At 38.3% G+C, this 21,331-nt stretch overlaps 2 protein-coding genes across 3 annotated transcripts in view; both read left to right on the top strand.

The window, feature by feature from the left end:
* LOC141788695 (1-phosphatidylinositol 4,5-bisphosphate phosphodiesterase gamma-1-like) overlaps nt 1-7,583 on the top strand; it is a 35,582-nt gene extending 27,999 nt beyond the window's left edge. For both annotated transcript variants that reach the window (XM_074667694.1, XM_074667693.1), the window contains 7 exons: nt 825-1,049; nt 1,171-1,316; nt 1,410-1,524; nt 1,615-1,776; nt 3,195-3,283; nt 3,502-3,686; nt 4,204-7,583. In XM_074667694.1, the coding sequence (XP_074523795.1) occupies nt 825-1,049; nt 1,171-1,316; nt 1,410-1,524; nt 1,615-1,776; nt 3,195-3,283; nt 3,502-3,686; nt 4,204-4,264 (983 nt within the window). In that variant the 3' untranslated portion in view covers nt 4,265-7,583. The remainder of the gene's footprint in view (nt 1-824; nt 1,050-1,170; nt 1,317-1,409; nt 1,525-1,614; nt 1,777-3,194; nt 3,284-3,501; nt 3,687-4,203) is intronic.
* Nucleotides 7,584-13,072: 5,489 nt separating this feature from the next.
* Nucleotides 13,073-21,247, top strand: LOC141788777 (alanine aminotransferase 2-like). The gene is made up of 11 exons (XM_074667838.1): nt 13,073-13,177; nt 15,598-15,696; nt 15,763-15,871; nt 15,952-16,088; nt 16,169-16,412; nt 18,049-18,128; nt 18,228-18,364; nt 18,445-18,616; nt 20,506-20,661; nt 20,743-20,855; nt 21,157-21,247. The coding sequence occupies exons 1-11, from the start codon at nt 13,073-13,075 to the stop codon at nt 21,245-21,247; spliced, it is 1,443 nt and encodes a 480-aa protein (XP_074523939.1).
* The last annotated feature ends 84 nt before the right edge of the window (nt 21,248-21,331 follow it).

Here is a 21,331-nt window from a genome sequence, read left to right as displayed (position 1 = left end):
CAATTTAAAAAGTGCAAAACTTCGCCAGTATTAAATCTAAAAAATGCAAAACTTCCCCAGTATTGAAATTTAAGCGATATACATAAATTAAAAAAAACATGTCAGAAAAATTGAAATAAAGTTAATTTTGCAAAATTTTCAAACAATTTAGATATTTCAAAAAGTTGCAAAAAATTTAAAAAATCAGAATTTTCTAAAATGTGCAATTTTTTGACATTTCAAATAATGAAATTTAGTTTATTTGCCAAAATGTTGATTTCCTTATGAAATTTTATTAAATGTTAAAATAAAAAAAAATGTGCAAAAATTTCACTTATTTAAAAAATGCAAAAAAAGAGAGAAATTGAATTATACATGCAAAAAAATAATAATTTTTTTGTAGTCATACATAAGTTTAAGACATTTATTGATCATTTCACCAAAGTCATTATGTTTTGTTGTTTGCCACATATCAAGCATGTATATTCGGTCAGATGTTGGCAGTTAAATCAATCTATCCACACAGAATTAAAATCAGTATTTTCTTCCAGATTAGTCTTTTTGTAGATGTAGTTATCTTCCCAGGGCTGTAAAACTTGAGGTTAGCCACAGGTGCATGGAAAGTTGGTGGGCTGTTGATGTTGTAGGAGGTGAAGTAGAGCGGTGGCAGGCTTTATTGACAGATGGGATGAAGATTTTAATGCATGTATATCCTCTGTAAGAAAGATTAAAATTCTTTATTTCAATAATATTTTTTCAAAGCTACAAGGAGCCACTGAAAAGGAGTCAAAGAGCCGCAGGTTGAAGACCCTTGGTTTTATGTTTGATGTTTCTGCTGCTTGCAGAGATCGGGACAGAGCGAGCGTGTTACCGCGACATGTCGTCCTTCCCTGAGACCAAAGCAGAGAAGTTTGCGACGCGCAGCAGAGGGAAACGCTTCCTGCAGTACAACCGGCGGCAGCTCTCCAGGGTTTACCCCCGAGGACAGAGGCTGGACTCGTCCAACTACGACCCGCTGCCCATGTGGCTGTGCGGCTCCCAGCTGGTCGCTCTCAATTTCCAGACGCCCGGTCAGTGTTTGAATCATGAGAAAAATTAAACTAGATCAGACGAAGAGTTAAGCCCCTGTTTCACCTCATTAACAGAGGTTTGTCCATGGGATAAAACAAGCTGTGTCTGTGTTTCCTGCAGATAAACCCATGCAGCTGAACCAGGCTCTGTTCATGCTCGGCGGCGGCAGCGGCTACGTCCCTCAGCCGGACATCATGAGAGACGACGCCTTTGACCCTTTCGATAAAGACTCACTTCGCGTGGAGCCAATCACCATCCAGCTACAGGTCAGGATGGTTTTACACAGAGCAGTGAGAGCTAAAGTCTGACTCCAGGTTTGATTCAGGTTTGTTTCTACTCCTCTTGTTTTCCCGTGTCAGGTTCTCGGAGCTCGACACCTTCCTAAGAACGGCCGCAGCATCGTCTGCCCCTTCGTGGAGGTGGAGATCTGCGGGGCCGACTACGACAGCTGCAGGTGTAAGACGGACGTCGTAGGTAGGAAACCGCGCAGTGAAACCTGAAAACCTTCATCTGAACAGTTTCAGTGAATCTGACTCCATGGCTCTCTGATCGTTCCCCCCTCAGCTGATAACGGTCTGAATCCCGTCTGGGTGCAGCGGCAGTTTGTCTTTGACATCCACAACCCCACCTTCTCCTTCCTGCGCTTCACCGTGTACGAGGAGGACATGTTCAGTGATCCTAACTTCTTAGCTCAGGCCACCTACCCCGTCCGTCTGCTGCGAACAGGTGAGCACAGAGCGGATCCTCAGGATTTATTTGTTTATGAAACTCAGAGTTTGCAGGAAGTAAACAAACACACTCTTAGAGGAAAGAAGAGCACTGAGGAAACACTCATGGACATCATTCATTTACAGAAAGGAGCTGTTTTTTCTTTTAAGAATAAAACAGAGGCCTCTAATTTTGCTCCAAATCTTTTGTTTTTAGGAGAAAGGCGGAAAACGCTTTTCTCCTGGTTAGATTCTATTATTATTTTTGGAGTGCAAATTAAATTTAAATTCTTTGATATTTTTCTGATTTTGAGTATTTTAAGTTTCTGTTATAATAACAGACCATGTGAAAAGGATGAATGATCACATCACAAGATATATTTTCCCCTAAAAAGCACATTGCATGTGAAAATTCATTTGAATTTTGTCCTAAATATGCTTCCATACCAACAGACTTTTTTACAAAAAGAATTAATCTGCAAAACTCAAATTTCCCTCCTACTAAGAATGTAAGTGTATAAAAATATATACACAGTTAAGATTTATTGAACAATTATCTAAATGATACATTTTTTGAATTTATGAAATTGTATAAGTGATGCCTTAGTTTTTTAATAAGATAAAGATAAACAGTTGTGAAACTTAAATTTGCAAAAATTTCAAACAATTTTGGAACTTTAAAGTTACAAAAATTTTAAATTTTTTTTAAAAAGATTAGAAAAAATTAATTTGCAAAAATTTTTTTTTTTAATTTACAAAAATTTCAAACAATTTTGGAATTTCAAAGTTACAAAAATTTTGCAAAACTTGTATTTCTTTAAATTGCAAAAACTAATTTTTCCAAATTTTGAAAATGAAATTTGCAAAAATTAAATTACTCTCTGAAATTTTATAAAATTTTGCAAGTTTAAAAATTTGCAAAATTGTGAAATCTTAAAAAAAATGATGTCCAGTAGTTAGTGGACTATTTCTTAGAAATTAAAATGCAAACACTCTTTTCATTTTTTTTTGAATAATGTGTTATAAAGTGCAATCTTGAAGATGAAGATGAAAATGATACTTGGATATTTGACATTTAATTTTCATTACGGCTCAAATAATGTGCCTATTTTCTTGAAATAAAAAATGAATTTTGTCCTAAGTATGCTCCCATACCAAAAAAGCTTTTTGTAGAAAGAGTTTATCTACAAATCACAGGTTTCCTTACTTTTTGTGCTAAGTTTAAACATTATTAACTGTGCAGATTCTCCACATATTAACAATAACTCCTCTATGAATCTTACATCTTCTCGTGCACATTAATTCTGCTGAATTAACTTCGTATCATTATGCTCCAGTCTCTGTGGGACTTTTAGCAACCTGCTGCAGTTTTCTTTCTGCAATCATATTTCCTTTTGTTTTCATGCTGATGTTTATTTTGTCTGGCTGTGTTCTCAGGCTACCGGAGCGTCCCTCTGAGGAACAGCTACAGTGAAGAGCTGGAGTTGGCCTCACTCCTGGTTCATATAGAGATCGTGAACGCAAAGGTCTCACACTTGTGATTTTCTCGTTTTATTGTCATTTGTTTGTGGCGAGTGCAAATAATCTGTCAGTAACTGACTGTGTGCTGTTGTCCGACCCAGAGATTTTCTTCTCAAGAAGGATTTTTCCCTGGTTAACTGAAGGATTATATGTTAATAATTCATCCCTGATCAGTCCAGCCCTCCTCCTGGTTTATGCCGGTTTGTTTCACTTTGTTCTGCAGGAGGAAGACGATGAGAACCTCTACATGTCCATCCAGCGGCTGAGGGACCGAACCAGCGAGCTGTCCAACCAGGTGTCCCTCCTGGAGCGGTCTGGATCAGGAGACCTGAGCTACCAGCAGAGTCTGGAGGAGCTGAGAGCGGCTCAGGATCAGCTGAGCGAGCTGGTGGAGGCTCGAAACCGAAGGTGGTGTCCAGATTTCCCCCAAAATTTAAAATTTTCAGTAAACTTTTGGAGGTGGGACCAATAAACTAAAAATCTAAAACTGAAATCTTAGCAATAGTTTTTGTCTTACACTTCATAGAAAATGTCTTATTTGAAGATTTTAAAAAACAAAAAAGTTTTACACAGTAAAAAATTCTGTCAACGGGTAAGAAAAATATTCTGGTCAAATTTGGAAAAAACAATAATTTCTAAATTTAAAAAAAAAAGAAAAAGTTGCATTTTTTTTTCCCAGGTCAGATTTGTTTATTAAAGTCTTGAAATAATAACAAAAAATAATAAAATGAAGGCTTAGATTCCAGTTTTTGCAGTGTAGTCATTCTCAAAGATTAATTTTTCATATGGCAGACATATTACACATTAATCTAAAAAGTGGTTCCCTCTTTAAATGAGAAAAACTGTCACTTTATTATTTAGATGTGTTGTTATTTAGACCTGTAGATTTACTATCAAATTATCCAATGTGTCTCTGCTTCCTCAGGCTGATGGAGAAGAAGAGGAGGGAGAAGCTGAGGCAGCAGGCAGCAGCAAAGCGCAGCTAATCCTCCTGTCCACCAGAGGGCGCTAAAGCTGCACCAAACCAGGTGTATTAAAGCATCCGCCCTCTAACTGGAAACACAGACAGGCTCCCTCACGGGGAAATGTGAGACATTTCTGCACCGGGTTGGAGAAAAGAAAAGTAACAAACAAAAACATCTCATGGACTAAAAAAAAAAAAATCAAACCTCACAAACTAAGCTATAAAACAATCATGACCTGAAGGCTGGAACACAGAGAGAGAAGAAGAGATGAGCTCAGAAAGAAGAGGAGAGATGAAAGGTTGTGTGCTGCAAAAACTCAAACATGAGGAGGTGAAACCGTCTAGTTTCTAGTCAAGACATTTTGAGTCAAAGAGTCTGAGATTAAATGTAAATTTCAGAATAAAAAACTCACTTTAATTTAATTTTATGTCATCTGAAAGCTGCCCCGCTGCAAAGTGGTCTGGCTGATAACAACTAAAGTTCCTATCTCTCATTTGATTGTCTAATACTTAAAGGAAAAACAAAATGAAAAAATAAATCAAACAAAATTTGAACATGTTTTTTTTTTAGTTTTAAATGTAACTGAGTTTTATACAGAAGAAGATTGGGGTCACTGGGGGAAAAAAAGATCAAACACTTTTTTTTACTTTTTTAGATTTTGATTTCACTTTTTTCATTCTGTCAAAAAATAAAACATTTAGTACAATAAATTGGAAATTTTACATATGAATGAAAAGGGAGCAGAAAGAAGAAAAGTTCCTGTTCCCTCACAAAATATTATTTACATATCACCTAGTGTAAAAATAAAAAAACAGGCCAGTATGCCATATTACACTTCATTTGCAAAAAAACAAAGATCCATAGAAGATCTCAAAGTAGACTTCCCTTATTTCCACAGAACAGAAGTGATTTTTATTTGAGCTCTTGTCTCCATATTTTCTTAGCACACTAGATTTTATTACATTTTTTAAAATTTACTTGGATTTCACCGATTTTTCTATAAGTTTATCCCTCTTACTGTCGAAAAAATAAAAGCCACAAATTGAAGTCTGAATCACTTGAAACAAGTAAATCAAAATGAGACAAGAGCAAAATTACTTGTTTTAAGACATTTTTCTAGTTCCAAGAAAATTTTCTTGCAATTTATTCATTTTCCATTGACTGATTATTTTTTGTTCTTTGTTCAAAGTAACCTAAACCTCATTTTTGTCTTTAAACAACTTGAAACGAGACATTTTTCTGGACTGGTCAGTTGACAATTTTTACTGAAAATAAGACAAAAACACAAAAAATCAATTCACAAGAGTACCGGGATTATTTATTTTTTTTACCATTTTCAAATCAGGATTCTTTATTAATTTTTTTTACAAATTTAAATTCTTTATTTCAGTATTTGTTTATAAACTTGCATTGGAAAAAAGTTCCCACTTTTCTCCAGCAGAGGGCAAAATGTTTCTCTCTGACTCAAGTGATGTGTATTGATGGGAAAATATGGCTTCTGATATAGTCTGTAGATATCATCAGAATTCAACTTTTTCGCACATTTTGGTGTTAAAAAGCAAACTTAAAACCGAGCCTTTGATTGGTCGGCTATGTAGTCATCGCAAGTGAAACTTTGGAAAAAAACAACCTAAGTCCGAAAAAAATAAAAGCCGCAAGTTTGCTCACAAAAACAAATAATGTGTGAAATATTTGCACAAAAAAAAACGTGTCTGGTGTGCAAAGGGCTTTGTACAGTTCCTTAAACGTGGTTGCAAGTCTTGTTTTTTAATAATATTTTAAATCCTTTAAAATTTTAACAACTTTCCTTTTGTACAAAACAAGTCACGGTAACAGCTGCTCGGTAACAGTTTCTGATGAGCTTTGTACATGATTTGTGATGTACTGAAATCTATAATGTCATGGGGTTTTAATAACTGTAATTTGTGGGATAATGGGTTTGAAGGATTTAAATATTTTTCTGAAGTTGAGGTCAGAATTCTGACTTTAAGAGATTAAATTGAGAACACCAATGATAACAAAAAACTATTGGGCTTTAACTTTTATCCAGTAACCTAGTCCTCTTCTGTAGCTCTAACATTTAAAGCCTTATTCCGTATTTCTTTTTAGTGAGAGGAATACCGACTGCATCTTAGCAACTTTACAAACATTTTTTTTGCTCCGTTTACCAAAAATCTGAAATCTGACATAACAGTTGTGTCTGGAAACTCAAGTTAGAAGCTCCTCGTCTCCTGTCTCTCTGTGTTTTGGTCTTCAGTGATAAAAAAGGAAATAAGGGAGAAGAAATCTCAGGTTAAACTAACGGACGAATCAAAAAGGATCTGGATGGAATAAGGGAGCTGGGGCACACGTAGCAAAAAGTAAATCTCATGAATGTGCCTTTGACGTCGCGCTTTGAGGAGTTACCAGAGTTAAAATCTGCTTTCTCTAAAACTGGAACAGTGGCCCTTTAAGGGAGGACTACTAACGAACTGGAAGAGCTCATACCACGACTCATCAAATGGGTTAAAACGGACGTCTGTACTTCTGAATCAATCGAGACCAAGTCTACTTTACACGGGCTCCTCTTCCGCCTGGGACAGCACAAACTGGACGGACCGTGTCCTCGTCAGACCACAGCGAGAAAGTGGTCAAAGACTTCTTCAAACAAGGGCTCTAATCATTTCTGTACTACCTTCAGAGAGGAAGGAGGAGGAAAGAGGAAGACTTTTGGGATCACCTGGATGTCACCTGCTCAGGTGTGTTTGTCACACTCAGAAACACGTGTGCTGCGTTTCATTTGGAGTTCCTCTGCACCTTTTTGATTTCCCTTCAGCTTTTGGTGTCAGCAGTTTGTAAGAGAGAGCAGGGGACTGAGACCAGAAGGTCTTTCTGTAGATCCTAAGGCCCACCTGTAGTCCACCTGTGAAGGAGGCATCAGTGAATGATTTTAACAAACAGCCACTGAGTAATTATCCACGTTATCAACTGCGTTAAAATCTCTGATCTGCAGCACTCTGTAAAATTTGATGTACATTGCCAGGACGCACCAGATGCGTCTACGGTCCGGCTCCACCTCGTTGCGTGTTCATACCAGGTTCACATCCCAATGATGATCCTCTCCTGGTTCATGTTGGGCTGTAAAACCTCAAACCTGTCGACTCCTGGTCTGGCTCTGTTCATTACGTCGTTTTTTTGTTGTTGTAGCCAAGATGAATACCATCAGGTTTGGACAAAGTTTGTTTTATTTTGGAAGTCACTTGGTGTTTTAAGGTGGTTTCCATGTCCTGCACTGCAAAAAAAGTGATATCTTATGAAGTGTTTTTGTCTTATTTCAGTGAAAAATGTCTTTTTAGACTCAACATAAGCAATACTAACCTGAGCAGTCCAAAAAAATGTGTTATTTAAAGTTATTTAAAGACAAAAATGAGGTCTGAAGGTCTTGAAACAAGTGAAAAAATCTGTCAGTGCGGCAAGAGAAATGTGCTTGTCAAGACTAGAGTAATGTCTTAAAACAAGTACATTTTTCTTACCCCATTGGCAGATTTTTTTTTACTCATTACAAGCAATTCAGACCTCATTTTGTCTTTAAATGACTTGAAACAAGACTTTTTTCTGGACTTGTCAAGTGAATGTGGCTCATATTAAGTCCAAAAAGACGTCTTTACTGAAATAAGACAAAAACACTTGATAAGATTTCAATTTTTTACAGTGTGCTTGATCTTCCCTACCATGAATTGATGTGTTGAAGCTCTGGCATCTAGCAAAAGTAGAATGGTTGCGTATCTGCAGCAGCTTGCCGGAGCAGGGAAGCAGCTGGAAGCACACACTGTACAGGGGGTGAATTTTCTTTTTACTCTGCGGTTTTGAAGTTATTAGGATCGTTTGATTTTCCAATCACAGGCACAGCTCAGGTCATGTAACCACAGGGCACCCTGTAGCTGCTCGAGTAAAAACTCACAGCCGGCATCATAGCGAATGAGGCTGCTTCTTTCATGTTTTAAGACATTATTCTAGTTTCAAGTATATTTTCTAGCATTTTTTCCTGTTCCATTGGCTGATTATTTTTTATTCCTTGTTCAAAGTAACTCAAACCTCATTTTTGTCTTTAAATAACTTGAAACAAGACATTTTCCTGGACTGGTCAGTTGACAATTTTTACTGAAAATAAGACAAAAACTGAAAAAACCAATTCACATGAGTACCAGGATTATTTTTTTTTTTACCATTTTTGAATCAGGATTCTTTATTAATTCTTTTCACAAATTGAAATTCTTCACTTCAGTCTTTGTTTATAAACTTGATTAGAAAAAAAGTTACCACTTTTCTCCAGCAGAGGGCAAATGTTTCTCTCTGACTCAAGTGATGTGTATATATGGGAAAATGTGGCCTCTACTAAAGTCTGTAGATATCATCAGAATTCAACTCTTTCACACATCCTGGTGTTAAAAAAGCAAACTTAAAACCGTGTGTTTAATTGGTTGGATGTATACTCGTCGCAAGCCAAGAAACTTTGGAAAAATCAACCTATGTCCGGAAAAATAAAAGCTGCAAATTCGCTCACAAAAACAAATAATGTGCGAAATATTTGCTCAAAAAAAAATAATACACGTCTGGTGTGCAAAGGGCTTTGTACAGTTCCTTAAATTTGGTTGCAAAACTTCTTTTTTAACATTTTAAATCCTTTTAAATTTGAACAACTTTCTCTTTTACCAACCAGTTCCTGGCTTGGGTCTAAAACTCTGATTTTTCTGTCGGCACACACTGTACGGGTAGTGAATTTTTTTCTTACTCTGCGGTTTTGAAGTTATTAGGATCAGGAACAGACGGGTGACTTTGCAGATGCTTTGTCCATGTTTTATACAGTCTGTGAATGTGAGCTGAAATGTTGACTTCAATACAAACCTTTCTGATCCAGTGTTCTTACAGAGCCGAACCAGAGACGCATCTGTTGTATTTTGGCCGTAAGACGCACTTTAATGGTTTAAGTTTGTCATTGAAAAAGGTGGACTTCAGTAACAGCCTACTGCTGTTCTCCTACATTTGAGCCCTGTTTCCACCAAGTGGTTCAGTTCGATTCCTCACGCATTTTGTGGCGTTTCCTTTGACTAAAATTGGGACAGATCCCCAAATTACCAACTTGTACCGTCCCACTTTTTGGTACATTTGTGTTGGGGTACCAGACGTATCAATTGTACCCCAGAAGATGGAGCCAGAAACACTACAGACTGTTGATTGGTAGAAAGAATCATCACTTACCATTGGTAACTTTCTCCTCATGATTGCCCTTTGTAACAAAAAGCCACATGGAAATCACAGAGAAGACGACTTGCTGGATGCCCTGCAAAACCTGAAATCTTATCAAGTGTTTTTGTCATATTTTCAGTAGAAAATGCTTTTTTAGACTTGTTTCAAGTTGTTTAAAGACAAAAATGAAGGTCTGAGTTGCTGTAACAAGTCAAAAAAATCTGCCAATGGAACAAGAGAAAAGTTATTTGTATTAAGACATTATTCTAGTTTAAAGCAAATTTCTCTGGTTCCATTGGCAGATTTTTTTTGTTACCTGTTACGAGCAATTGAGACCTCATTTTTTGTCTTTAAATAACTTGAAAGAAGACATTTCTCAGGACTGATTAGTTTATAATTTTACAAAAATTTCATTTTTTTTGCAGTGTGTCTTCAATCGTTGCTCCATGTTTACTGTATTGTAATTTTCTTCTTCGTTGGATGTATTAGCGGGGTACATTGTGTCGCACTTCTATGCGGTCACACTATTATGTAACTTGGGGGTGGAAGAAAAAATTCAGTCACATAAATATCAGGATTATTTGTTAAAAAAATGTTTTTTCAAATTTAAATTCTTCATTTCAGCCTTTGTTTATATTATGGATTGGAAAAAAGTTACCACTTTTCTCCAGCAGAGGGCGAAATGTATTTTTTCTGACTCAAGTGTTGTGCATTTTATGGGGGAGTATGTCTCCTGATGAAGTCTGAAGACATGATTATAATTCAGCTTTTACGCAGTCTGGTGTTAAAATAACAAACTTAAAATCCCAAAAATTGGAAATATCGAACAGTCGTAATTTAAATCACAAGAAAGACATGGTCGGCTGTGGTGGAAACGGGGCTTTGGTCTCACCCAGATCTCAAAGTTCATGCTGGTACAGACTCCTCGATCAGAGGTGGTGCCTTCGAATGAAGTCTTGCTCACCGTGTTGCGTAACTGTAATCACGCCATCATAATTAATCTTCCCTGTTAGCTTCGAGGTCACAGGTCGAGTCATGTCTGAGGATGATTTGAGAAACGATCGAGCTCGTGAAAACCAGTTCCTGTCATCTATGTTGTAGTAGACAAGCAAAGGTGTTCCCGCTCATTAATCACTCAACATCAAGCCTTTGGTGTTCAAGACTCCACGGTTCAATTCAGGACTTTACGAGCTCCATGTGAAGGGAGCAGATCAGCGACGCCTTTTTCCCTCAGGGAGGCCTCCCAGAAACAGACATCTGCATCTTTACAGTCGACTTTCAGGGAAAAACCAGAATGAAAACAATCTAAGATCATGTTTCTAGGAATTAGCTTTCAGATGAAAGGCAGGAAACTCCAAATGTCGACAGTCGAACTCCAAATGAAACGCAGCCACGCGCTACAACAAGGGCTATCACTGAAACTAGCAAAGCACTCTTTCACCGACCCCGGATCAGACCCCGCCATCTGGATCTAATCAACGGATGTGGGCTCAGCTGGTCCCGGATCAGCCAAAAGCAGCGTCAGCCTGACCCGATGCATGGCTTCACACCTGAAAACACTCCGTCCCTGTCTGAGTTCTTACTGTAGATAACTCCTTTAATTTATCTAACAGCTTCTGTTTGGATCCACGAAGGACGATGATGATGATGATGATGATGATGATGGACTTCGGACTGAAGGGGCTTATGTAGAAACTGATCTTGTGTTCCCCATAGACACACCTCTCTCTGTCTCCCTGCTCTACAGTCGGGACGTCTATGCAAGGTTTTGTCCAGAGTCCACGGTGTTATGATTTGATCCACGTTGTGTTTTTCTGTATCTACGCTAACTCTTCAGGATTATTACTCTGCATTACCAACCTGTGCTAGTTTCATTTAATAAAAGCTCTTTCATGCTTTCCTGTCTCTGATCTTTGTTACGTTGTTCTGAAACAGACTCAGACTAATTAGATTAAAGGTTCCATATTACGCAAAATTCACTTTATTAAGTCTTAAAGTGAAATTTGTGGGTCTTTGTCTTTCCTCCTATGTGATATCTAATGACAAAACCTGTACTTAGTAGAGCTTGTGAATGTAAAATCCTGACCTAAAACAAGCTGTTTGGAATTTCCGGGATTTGCCGACATCAGCGATTCCCTGTTTTGACCAATCAGGAGCAAGTCTGACCTGATTGGTCCACTGGAGCAGATACCCCCGAACCCCCTCCCTACCCACTCCCCTCCCCGCTGCTGGAGAGAAATCTCTCCAGCAGCGGGGAGGAGAATGCCAAAGTTAAAGAGCCATCACTGCTCCGTTTTTGGCTGTAAACAGCCAATGTGTTAATGTGAAAACGCAGTCAAAACGCAGGGAAAAAAATCTGTGTTTACACGGAAACGCTGAGGGACTGAAAACGCTGTAGTAAGCATGTCAGGCCCGCAGGTGGTGCGACAACTGTCTTGTCCAGATGCAGCTTTTGAGAGATCTCCGCTGAAGTAGAGTTGAGCTGATCAGCTGGTGTATTGGGGAGAACTAAGTGCAAAAGTTGAGCAACAGATGCTCATTTTGTTGATAGACAGTCAGCAGATACAGCAGATTGACAACACATTAACAACTGTACTGTTGTCCTGAGGTGGAGTGTGATGTCATCGTTTCCACTGAAAACGCAAGCTTACTGTTTACACGACAATGGTGTCGGCAGCGTTTCAGAAAAATCCCACTTTTGAGGCCATTTTCAAAATTTTGTGTTTTAGGTCGACTGAAACGCCGTTTCCGTGTAAGCGCAAGGCTGAAATGCAACAGAACTTTTGCGTTTCATCCTAAAAACGTTGTTGTGTAAACGGCCCCTAAGAGGCTAGACTTCATTTATGAGGGAAATGTTCCAGCTACACTCAGTAAAACTGTGCATGTGTGTGCTAGTCACTTCACGGCCGACTGCTTTTCCAACTTTGGACAGTCCAACAGAGGGCTAGCCAATAGACTGGTCCTGAATCCAGGCGCATTACCAACCATCCTCCAACAAACCTGGGACCCTGGAAATGTGAGTATTTTAAATGCTGTGTGCTGTGGAGCAGATGGAAGAGCTTTTCCTCAGTGTCCCCCCTGTCTCTGTGTTAGCTTCAGGATGCTAACTTTAGCTGCTGTTAGCCTGTTGTTTTACCCTGTAATGTTACAGTAAATGAGCTTCACTGTTTTCTAAACATTGTGCACTCGGCGCTCGTGGCGCCGCTCTCAGTGACGCTGAAGAGCGGCGCGGTATCAGCGGTGGCTCATTTACATATGAAGGCCACGCCCACTAAATCAGAGCGTTCTGAACAGAGGGGCTATGAGAGCCTGGAAACAATGCTGCTGTGCTTGATTTATCCATATCTTAATGTTGGAAAAGAGTAACTGTTAGAGGCTGTTTTGAATAATGCTTTTTCCACTTCTTCATCCAGCATCTTTTCTCTAAATCCCAGCAAACTTCAGATCTCCTGCATCTGTCAGATCATCTCCTGTCCCAGCTGCTTGTGAACTCATCACGCAGGTTTTATAGACACACATTAAGAGGTGTGTGTGTGTGTGTGTGTGTGTGTGTGTTAAGGTGTGGTTGTTGGTCCCGTCAGTCAGACGGCAGAGAGGACAGGGATGAGTTCAGTGCAACAGCCGGACTCCAGGGTGGTCGGGAGGATGGGGGACCCTGAAAAACTGCAGAGTGCCGCCACGGGGGAGACCACGCAGGAGGTCAGAGAGGTGGGTGAGGAGGGTCTGCTGCAGGGTGGGGGGTGTATGGCGTGTTTTAGAAGGAGTATTTCAGAGGAAGTCGTTAGAATAAAACGGGAAAATGATAAATTTGCAGCTTTTTATGTTTTAATTGGGTGAAAAGAAGAGTCAGCAAAAGTTTTCACTTATCACAATAAAAGGTTTCTGACTTCTTCCTGGTGTCTTGACTGGATGGATGTGTCGCGTCTGCAGCAGTTAAATCATTTGGCCTTTATTGACTTGGATTAATTTGTAACACAGATAAATCCAAAGGTTAATCTCTTATGCTGTAGAAGTGAGAGGTGAAAGGAAATTAAACTGGCTCAGCTGTTTGTTTTGGTGGATTTTGTTCATGAGCTGCAGCAGGATTGGCAGAGTTGTTCAGTTAAAGATCAAACGATCTATCATTATCTATCCTTCATCACATGATGCAACTGCTCTTTACCGGTCCAGGGTGTTTGGAGCCTCCTTCAGATCCAAAGTAAACATATAAACATGGTGGAGGGGGCCGGCCTTCCAGCACCAGCGTTATGAGTGCTTACACTGCAAAAAACACAACTCTTTTCAAGTGATTTTTCTTATTTTCACTAAAAAATGTCTTTTCAGACTTAAAATGAGCTATATGTACCTGTCCAGTCCAGAAAAAAATTCTTGTTTCAAAATATTTTTAGACAAAAATGCCAAATAAATTGGCTAGTTTTTTTTTTTTTTCGTTGTCGTTTTAAATTATGGGATTTCACACCTCAGTTTTGTCTTAACTAACTTGAAACAAAACTTTTCTGGCCTGGTCTGTTGAATGTGGCTCATATCAAGTATAACAAGACAATTTATACAAAAAAATAAGACAAATACACTTGATAAGATTTCAGTTTTTATCAGTGAAAGTTTTGATTGATAGAGACCTTTGTCTCGTTTGTTATAGTTTTGAATAATCCCAGTACTTCACAAGGTTAGCAGGACATTTCTGTCCTCATTTAGCTCTCCTTCTCAAAGCTTTGACATCAACAAATTAGTTGCTGCTGCTTCAATTGCTGCGGGTCTGTGGATTACCTTTCATTATGTTATAGGACAGTTTTTAACATACGTCTGAAACTCTGTTTTTGTAATCCACACTTTAAAATGAGATTATCAGCGCCAACTAATTCATTCATTAACACTAATTCGTAGCTTCCCCATCAGGTTGAACAGGACCAGCTCGATTCACAACATGTCTTAGTCTCTATGACAACACAGTTCCACAGTTTCATTTAGCAGATGCTTTTGTTCAAAGCAACGTACAACACAAGTAAGAATTTAGACACAAGGAAAAACCTAGTTAGTGCAACACCACGCCAGCTAATGAAGTTTAGTGGAGAGAAGAGAGATCTGTGTGTTTCTCTGCTGAAAACGATTTATGTGGTTAATTTTGTAGAGATGGTGGACCCAGGAGCCTAACTGTCAGACAGAAAAAGGACAGAAGAGCAGAAGAAAGATAAACAGGAGAGAGATAGAGCACGAGCTAAAGGCTAAGACACAAGCTAAAGGTTAAAACACAAGCTAAAAGCAGAAGAGCAGGCCAAAGGCTAAAAGATTAGCTCAAGGGCTTAATATCAGTAATTGGCTAAAACACAAGCTAAAGGCTAATACATGTGCTAATGTCCGTTCCAACCCACAGTCAGCAGTTATTCTGCAGTGGTCTGTTCAAACTTGAGAGTCTATCAATAAAATGAAGAGTGAGGTTACGTTAGCTCTGATTGGTAGATGACTGGCAGGACATAACCAGGATTCACTTATGTTACACATTACAGAGCACCAGGCTGTGGGTAGAGCTACATATGGGCGGATACTAAACTGCTGTACAAAGTGACAGTTAGCTTGTTGCCACGTCGGCCTACAAATATGTCGTAGCACCGGGCTAGTAGCGCTACATGAAGCCGGCTACTTATGTACGATACAAACTTTGAATGTTAGCTTGCTGTTACATGTCAAACAACAGTGCTATGTAACTGTACTGATAAATACTTAACCTCGTTGTGTTGTATGTGCTGAAAAGTGACTTGAACAAAGAAAATTTGTTCCACAACAAACACACACCTGGTTAAAAGTCAAATTGTTACAACAGTGTGTGTGAGACTCCAGGCCAGTAGATGGCAAGGGAGTCCAATTAAAACAGATCCTCCTCTTAGCATCTTTAAATAAAGGTTGGGTAAAATAATAGCTTAGAGATGTGTCTGGATTGCAGGACAGGATGTTGCTCCACTATCAGAGCTTCTGCTCACATCTGTGTCTGCTAACCGTTTTTTTTTCTCCTGTTCCTAAAGAGCAGGATAAGATCTTTTGATTATACATGTCTGGTAAGCCAAAACCAACACCAGCACAGAGTACCCTACAAGAGAAGATAAAAAAACCTGGCTCTCTCCTGTTCTTCTCAGGACGCTAAGAAAGCCTCCAGGAAGGTGATCCACCTCAGCTCAGCGGACCCCCACCGAGCAGGGATGGCCCCGCTCTCCTTTGTCCGTCAGGTAGGTGAGGTGTTGTGATGTCATGGCGTCAGTCAGACCTGTCCTGAGACTGTAGCTCAGTGTTTGTCCCCTCAGGTCCTGGCTGTGTGTCTGTACCCCGCACTCCTTGATGAGAGTGGTCTTCCTCTGGATGTCCGGCAGAGAGCGGAGACGCTGCTGGGGGCCTGTGGAGGAGGGAGCGTGGGTCAGAATCACTCACATCTGTAAAGACATGATCACATGTAGCTCAACTCATGTTCACCTGTGTGCGCTTTGTGACGACAGGCTCCTACTCCACGTGCAGCTGGGGGCTACCTCAGGTCCTCCGAAGTGTTTCTGAGTTCATCACCAGGAGAGACGGTGGAGTGGAGTCTCACCCAGAGGACATCGTCTTCTCCACGGGCTCTCAGAAGACTCTGTGGGTACGAGGACAGGGTGTAGCGTTTGGATTTGATCAGATTGTTGTCTGCTTGCTGTGAGGTGTGTTCTGATTCGTGCTCAGCTGGTTTTTCACCTGATGGCCGGAGCTGTGGAGACGACTCAGACTGGCGTGCTGACCCCGGTGCCCTTCCCTCACACTCTCCCCGCTCTGATGGAGGCGTACGAGGTGGAGCTGGTGCCGTATCAGCTGATGGAGGATAGAGGCTGGGCTGTAGATGTGGACGAGATGCAGAGAGCTCTGAAGGCTGCCAGGGGGCACTGTGAGCCCAGAGCTGTTTACGTCAGCAACCCTGGAAACCCTACAGGTAGAGTCCTCAGTGATCACTACAGGAGAGGATTAGGGCCAGTGGAAGAATAACAAAACAAAAGAAAGACTTATTTATTATTCATTTATCTATTTATTTTACTATTTTTTCTAAGATTTAAATTAGAAAAATGGTACTAGAAAAAAAATTACTCTGAGAATTCTGACTCTAATCTCAGAATTCTGAGACTAAAGTGAGGATTCTGAGATTACTATTGTGTTCTAAATTAAATCTCATAACTCTGACTTTTTTTCTCAGAATTCATTCTGAGAAAATAGTAAGAATTCTCACTTTTATCTCAAAATTCTGACTTTTTACTCAGAATTTTTAGATTAAAGTGAGAAAAATAATAATAGAAAAATGTATTCTGAGAATTCTGACTTTAATCTTTTAAGAGGCTAAAGTGAGAATTCTTAGATTAACACCAGAATTCTGAATTCTGAGAAAAAATAAATCAGAATTCTGACTTTTTCATGAAATAAGTTATGAGATTAAGACAGCATTATAATGCTTATCTCAGAATTCTGCCTTTTTACTCAGAATTCTGAAATGCTTTTTTATTTTAAAGAAAAATCACAAATTTGCAATAAACAATTTAAATAAATTTGCAAAATTTAAAATGTCCAAAATTTGCAAAATTTAAAATGTCCAAAATTTGCCCAAAAAACATGGAATTTAGTAATTTGCAAAAATTTACAAAAATCTCCCCAAAATATGAAAAATAAAAATAAAAAATGCAAAATCTTAAAAAAGAAATAGGAGTTTTATTTTTTTCAAATTTGGAAACATGTCAGAAAATTGAAATTAAAAAGATATAAAATTAGCAAAATCAGAATTCTGAGATTAAATTAAGAGTTTAGACTTTGATCTCAGAATTCTGAGAAAAAGAGTCAAAATTGTCCTTAAATTGAAAAATTCTTTCCTTTTTTCTTTGAAAAAATACCAATGGAAAAAAAATTGATTTTGCATAACTCTTGCAATAAAGGGATTTTTTTTATTTTTTAAGATTTTTTGATTTTTTGATTTTTTTTTTTTTTTTTTTGCAATTTTTTCCTCTTTTTCCTTTCAGATTTCTGACATATTTCCAAATTTAGGGATTTTTTTTTCTTTTAAGATTTGCATTTTTTTATTTATGCAAATTTCATTTTTGGGGGGAGATTTTTGTAAATTTTTGCAAATTATTAAAAGTCATTTTTTTCATGCAAATCTTTGATAGTTAAACAATTTTTTTAAAAAAATGTTTCAAAATTTTGAACCAACATGTCTTTTTTTTAATTGAAGAAATCTTGGCAAATTATAGAGATTTTAAATTTTGCAAACTTATTCAATTTTTTATTACAAATTTATGATTTTCCTTAAAAATATGCAACTTATTAAAACATAAAAAAGTAAGACATCACATGTACAATTTCATAAACACAAAAAATTCTTGTTTATAAAAAAATTTAACATCATAAAAATCTAGTGAATAATTATCTACACTTTCTTTGTCTTTATTGTGAAGATAAAGTAGATTTTGTGGCTCTGGAAAGACTTAAATCCTGTTGAGCTGAGGCTAAATGGCTCCTATGGAAGAAAAGGTTGCAGACCCCTGGCCTACGGTAATCTCTATGAGCCAGTCTTATTTTCCTCACAGGTCATGTTCAGGACAGGAAAACAATGGAAGCGGTGATTCGGTTTGCTGCAGCTGAGGGCCTCGTCCTGTTGGCTGAAGAGGTGAAATCAAGCAGCAAAGTGGCTCTAAAGTGACTCTTCACCCTCTGTGTTATTTTCATACCTGCTCTCTTCTTCCTCACGTCCTCATGCGACCTCCAGGTGAACCAGGACAGCGTGTTTGGGCAGGACAGAGAGTTTCTCTCCTATAAGAGGGTCCTGTTTGAGATGGGGAAACCCTTCTCTGAGACGGTGGAGCTGGTCTCCTTCCACTCCATCTCCAGCGCCTGCATGGGAGAGTAAGCACCGACCGTACCTGTCGTTTTTACCTGTTGTTAGTGTGACCACTGATTTTAAACTGTGCTGACGCTGTGTTCAGGTGTGGTCTGAGGGGGGGATATATGGAGGTTATAAACCTGGAGCCCCAGGTGAAGATGTATCTCAGGAACATGCAGGCCTCCAGGAGCCCTCCTGTGTTACCTCAGCTGGCTCTGGAGCTCATGGTCAATCCTCCCTCACCTGGAGATCCGTCCTATCAGACGTATGCACAGGTAGGGGTGAAACACAATCATTACCTGAAGAAGTAAAATGCTCAGCTATAGGGTCTGTTAGTTCATCAGCAGGATACTTAGAGCGTTAATGTATGATTCATGGTAGATTTATATTAGGTTTTCTTGGCTCCCCTAGTAAATTGATAAAAAAATAATGGGTCATTTTTTTAATCTAATCCTGGTGTATTTTTGATAGAATTCCTGATCAAGATCACAAACTTCTTTAATATGAAGAAAATCTCCACCAGAATATCAACAATAGTTATAAACAGATATTTGAGATTTCTTTTTTTCTATTTCATTCAAACCTTACTCTACATTTTTTAACTTAAAAAAAACACGACTATGAACTTTTTATCTGTGTTTTTTAAGTTGCTAACAGCTGCTTCATAGTTTTTGGGGCCAATAGTTGCTGTAATTATCTTACATAGAGATGATTGATTTTCTATAGATATTCATAAATTCACCTCATCAGTCATTTTCTTCATCCGAGGTGTTCCTCATGGATCATTTCTAGGTCCATTACTGTTCTCTGTTTGCATACTTCAGTAACCACGATATGGAAAAACACTGTTTATTCAGGCTGACAATCAATCATCAATCAATCAGACTTTATTTATAAAACACTTTTCATACACAGGAGTGTTAACACAAAGTGCTTGACACAAAGAAAACAAGACAGAAAATAAAAATAAATAAATAAAATAAAAACACTATTATTATTATTATTATTATTATTATTATTATTATTATTATTATTATTATTATTATTATTAATAATAATAATAATAATAATAATAATAATAATAATAAAAATGAGGAAAAAAATAAGTGACCCGACAACCCTCCACCCCCAACACACCATCCCATAGCCCCTAGTGTACAAGGAGAAGGCAACAGATTTAAAATGTGAGCAGATGAACTGAGGAACTGTGGAAACGTTATTTGGAAACCTTAATGAGGAAAAACTGAAGGTAAAGTAAAATGTTAAACCCAAGATAAGAAAATCTAGATTAAAAGAAATTAAAAAGATAACAAAATACTAAAAGATCAAAGCAGCAAAAAAGAAAATGATGTTAAACTAAAATTTTAAAGTACAGAAATAATAAGCTGATAGTAGCAGTGAAGTGAATGAGAAGATAAATGATTAACTTAAAACAGATAAAAAATATATATAATATATATTTAAGGCAAGACAAGTTTATTTATATAGCACATTTCATCAAGGCAATTCAAAGTGCTGTACAGACAGAAAATATTACAAGAAAACAATTAAAATTCAATTAAAAAACAGATCAAAAACCATACACTACAATTATAAGACAAAATAAATATAAAAGAAAAAAATTCAAACAGGTTTTAAAACTGATTTTAAGGTTGAAAAATTGTGTGATTTTTTTTTATAAAAAAGGAAAGTAATTAAAATGCTCTAATAAAAGGCAGCTGTAAAAAGGTGAGTCTTCAACCTGGATTTGAAGGAGCAGAGCGTTTTAGAAGACCTGATGTTTTCTGGTAGTTTGTTCCAGATATTTGGAGCATAGAAGCTGAATGCTGCCTCTCCATGTTTGGTTCTGACTCTGGGGACTGAAAGCAGACCTGATCCAGAGGACCTGAGTGGTCTTGATGGAATGAAAAGACCATTGACGTATTTTGGCCCTAATCAATATTAAAAGATATATATAAGAAAGATCAATATTATATGCTTTTAAACAGTACAGAACGTATGAAGATAAATAGATAAATAAGTAAAACTCAGTTAAAAGCTTAACCAAAAAGGTCGGACATCTCAGAAGTACTTCAAACGTAACAAAAGCAAAGCTGAGGTTATCTTTTTCCATTGATCCGTTCAGATTAAGAATCACTGGTGTACATTTTTCTTCACCTCAAAGGAGATTCTTCACATAAAGACAACACTTTCCCAGAATGCTCAGCGTGCCTGTGAGTTCCTGAATGATCTTCCAGGGGTGACATGTCAGCCGGTGATGGCGGGAGTTTTCCTTTACCCCCGTCTGAGTTTACCGTCTCAGATGATCGAGGAGGCCGAGGTCAGAAAACGAAGCACCTGAAGCTCCCAGAGTTTACAGTTTCTCTGTCCAGCATGTCTCAGGATCTCATTTCACTTTCAGATGTTGGGAGTGAAAGCAGACGTCTTTTACTGTCAGAGGTTTCTGGAGGAGGAAGGTGTGTGTCTGGGAGCGGGCAGCGAGAACGGACTGGATCCTCCAAACATTCACATCAGGTGAGAAAAACTGGTTCATGATCTCCTCTACTTCTCCTCCTTTACCAACCAGTGAGAGTAGGCAGTGGATGTTTCCCACGGTTAACAGATTTATGACATCTGAGGTAAGTTGTTTGCACAGGCAGCGAGGTGACATCAGGTGATAGCATGTTTCAGAGCTGCAAGAAATGTTTGAATAATGATAAATAATGAGTCCTACCTGGAGGCAGAGCTATAAAACCAGTTCCACCTTAACGATGATATACACTTTAAGGTGTGTCTGTACGTGCCGTCATAATAACACGGTGTCTCCGTCCCACAGGCTGTGTGTTTTGGCTCCTCATGACACTCTAGAGGAGGTCTTGGCACGCCTTCGCTCTTTCCACCTGCGCCTGCTGAGCAGATTTCCCTGACAGAAATGTCAAGGACACAGACGGGTGAAAACAATACCAAAGAGTGCTTTTTGCACCGTCTGTGGATCTCTGAGGACTTATTTA

Source organism: Halichoeres trimaculatus, unplaced genomic scaffold, assembly GCF_033239565.1.
Source record: "Halichoeres trimaculatus isolate MK-OKI-2021-1 unplaced genomic scaffold, fHalTri1.1 fHalTri1_scaffold_4, whole genome shotgun sequence".
Classification (NCBI taxonomy): Eukaryota; Metazoa; Chordata; class Actinopteri; order Labriformes; family Labridae; genus Halichoeres; species Halichoeres trimaculatus.
This window is presented reverse-complemented; position numbering and strand designations above follow the sequence as displayed.

Excerpts from the sequence above, each read along its gene's own strand:
- LOC141788777 (XM_074667838.1), top strand. The coding sequence starts at position 13,073 with ATGAGTTCAGTGCAACAGCCGGACTCCAGGGTGGTCGGGAGGATGGGG. Across the intron at positions 15,872-15,951 it reads CTGTGGAGGAGGGAGCGTGG|GCTCCTACTCCACGTGCAGC; the intron begins GTCAGAATCACT and ends TTGTGACGACAG. Across the intron at positions 16,089-16,168 it reads GCTCTCAGAAGACTCTGTGG|CTGGTTTTTCACCTGATGGC; the intron begins GTACGAGGACAG and ends ATTCGTGCTCAG.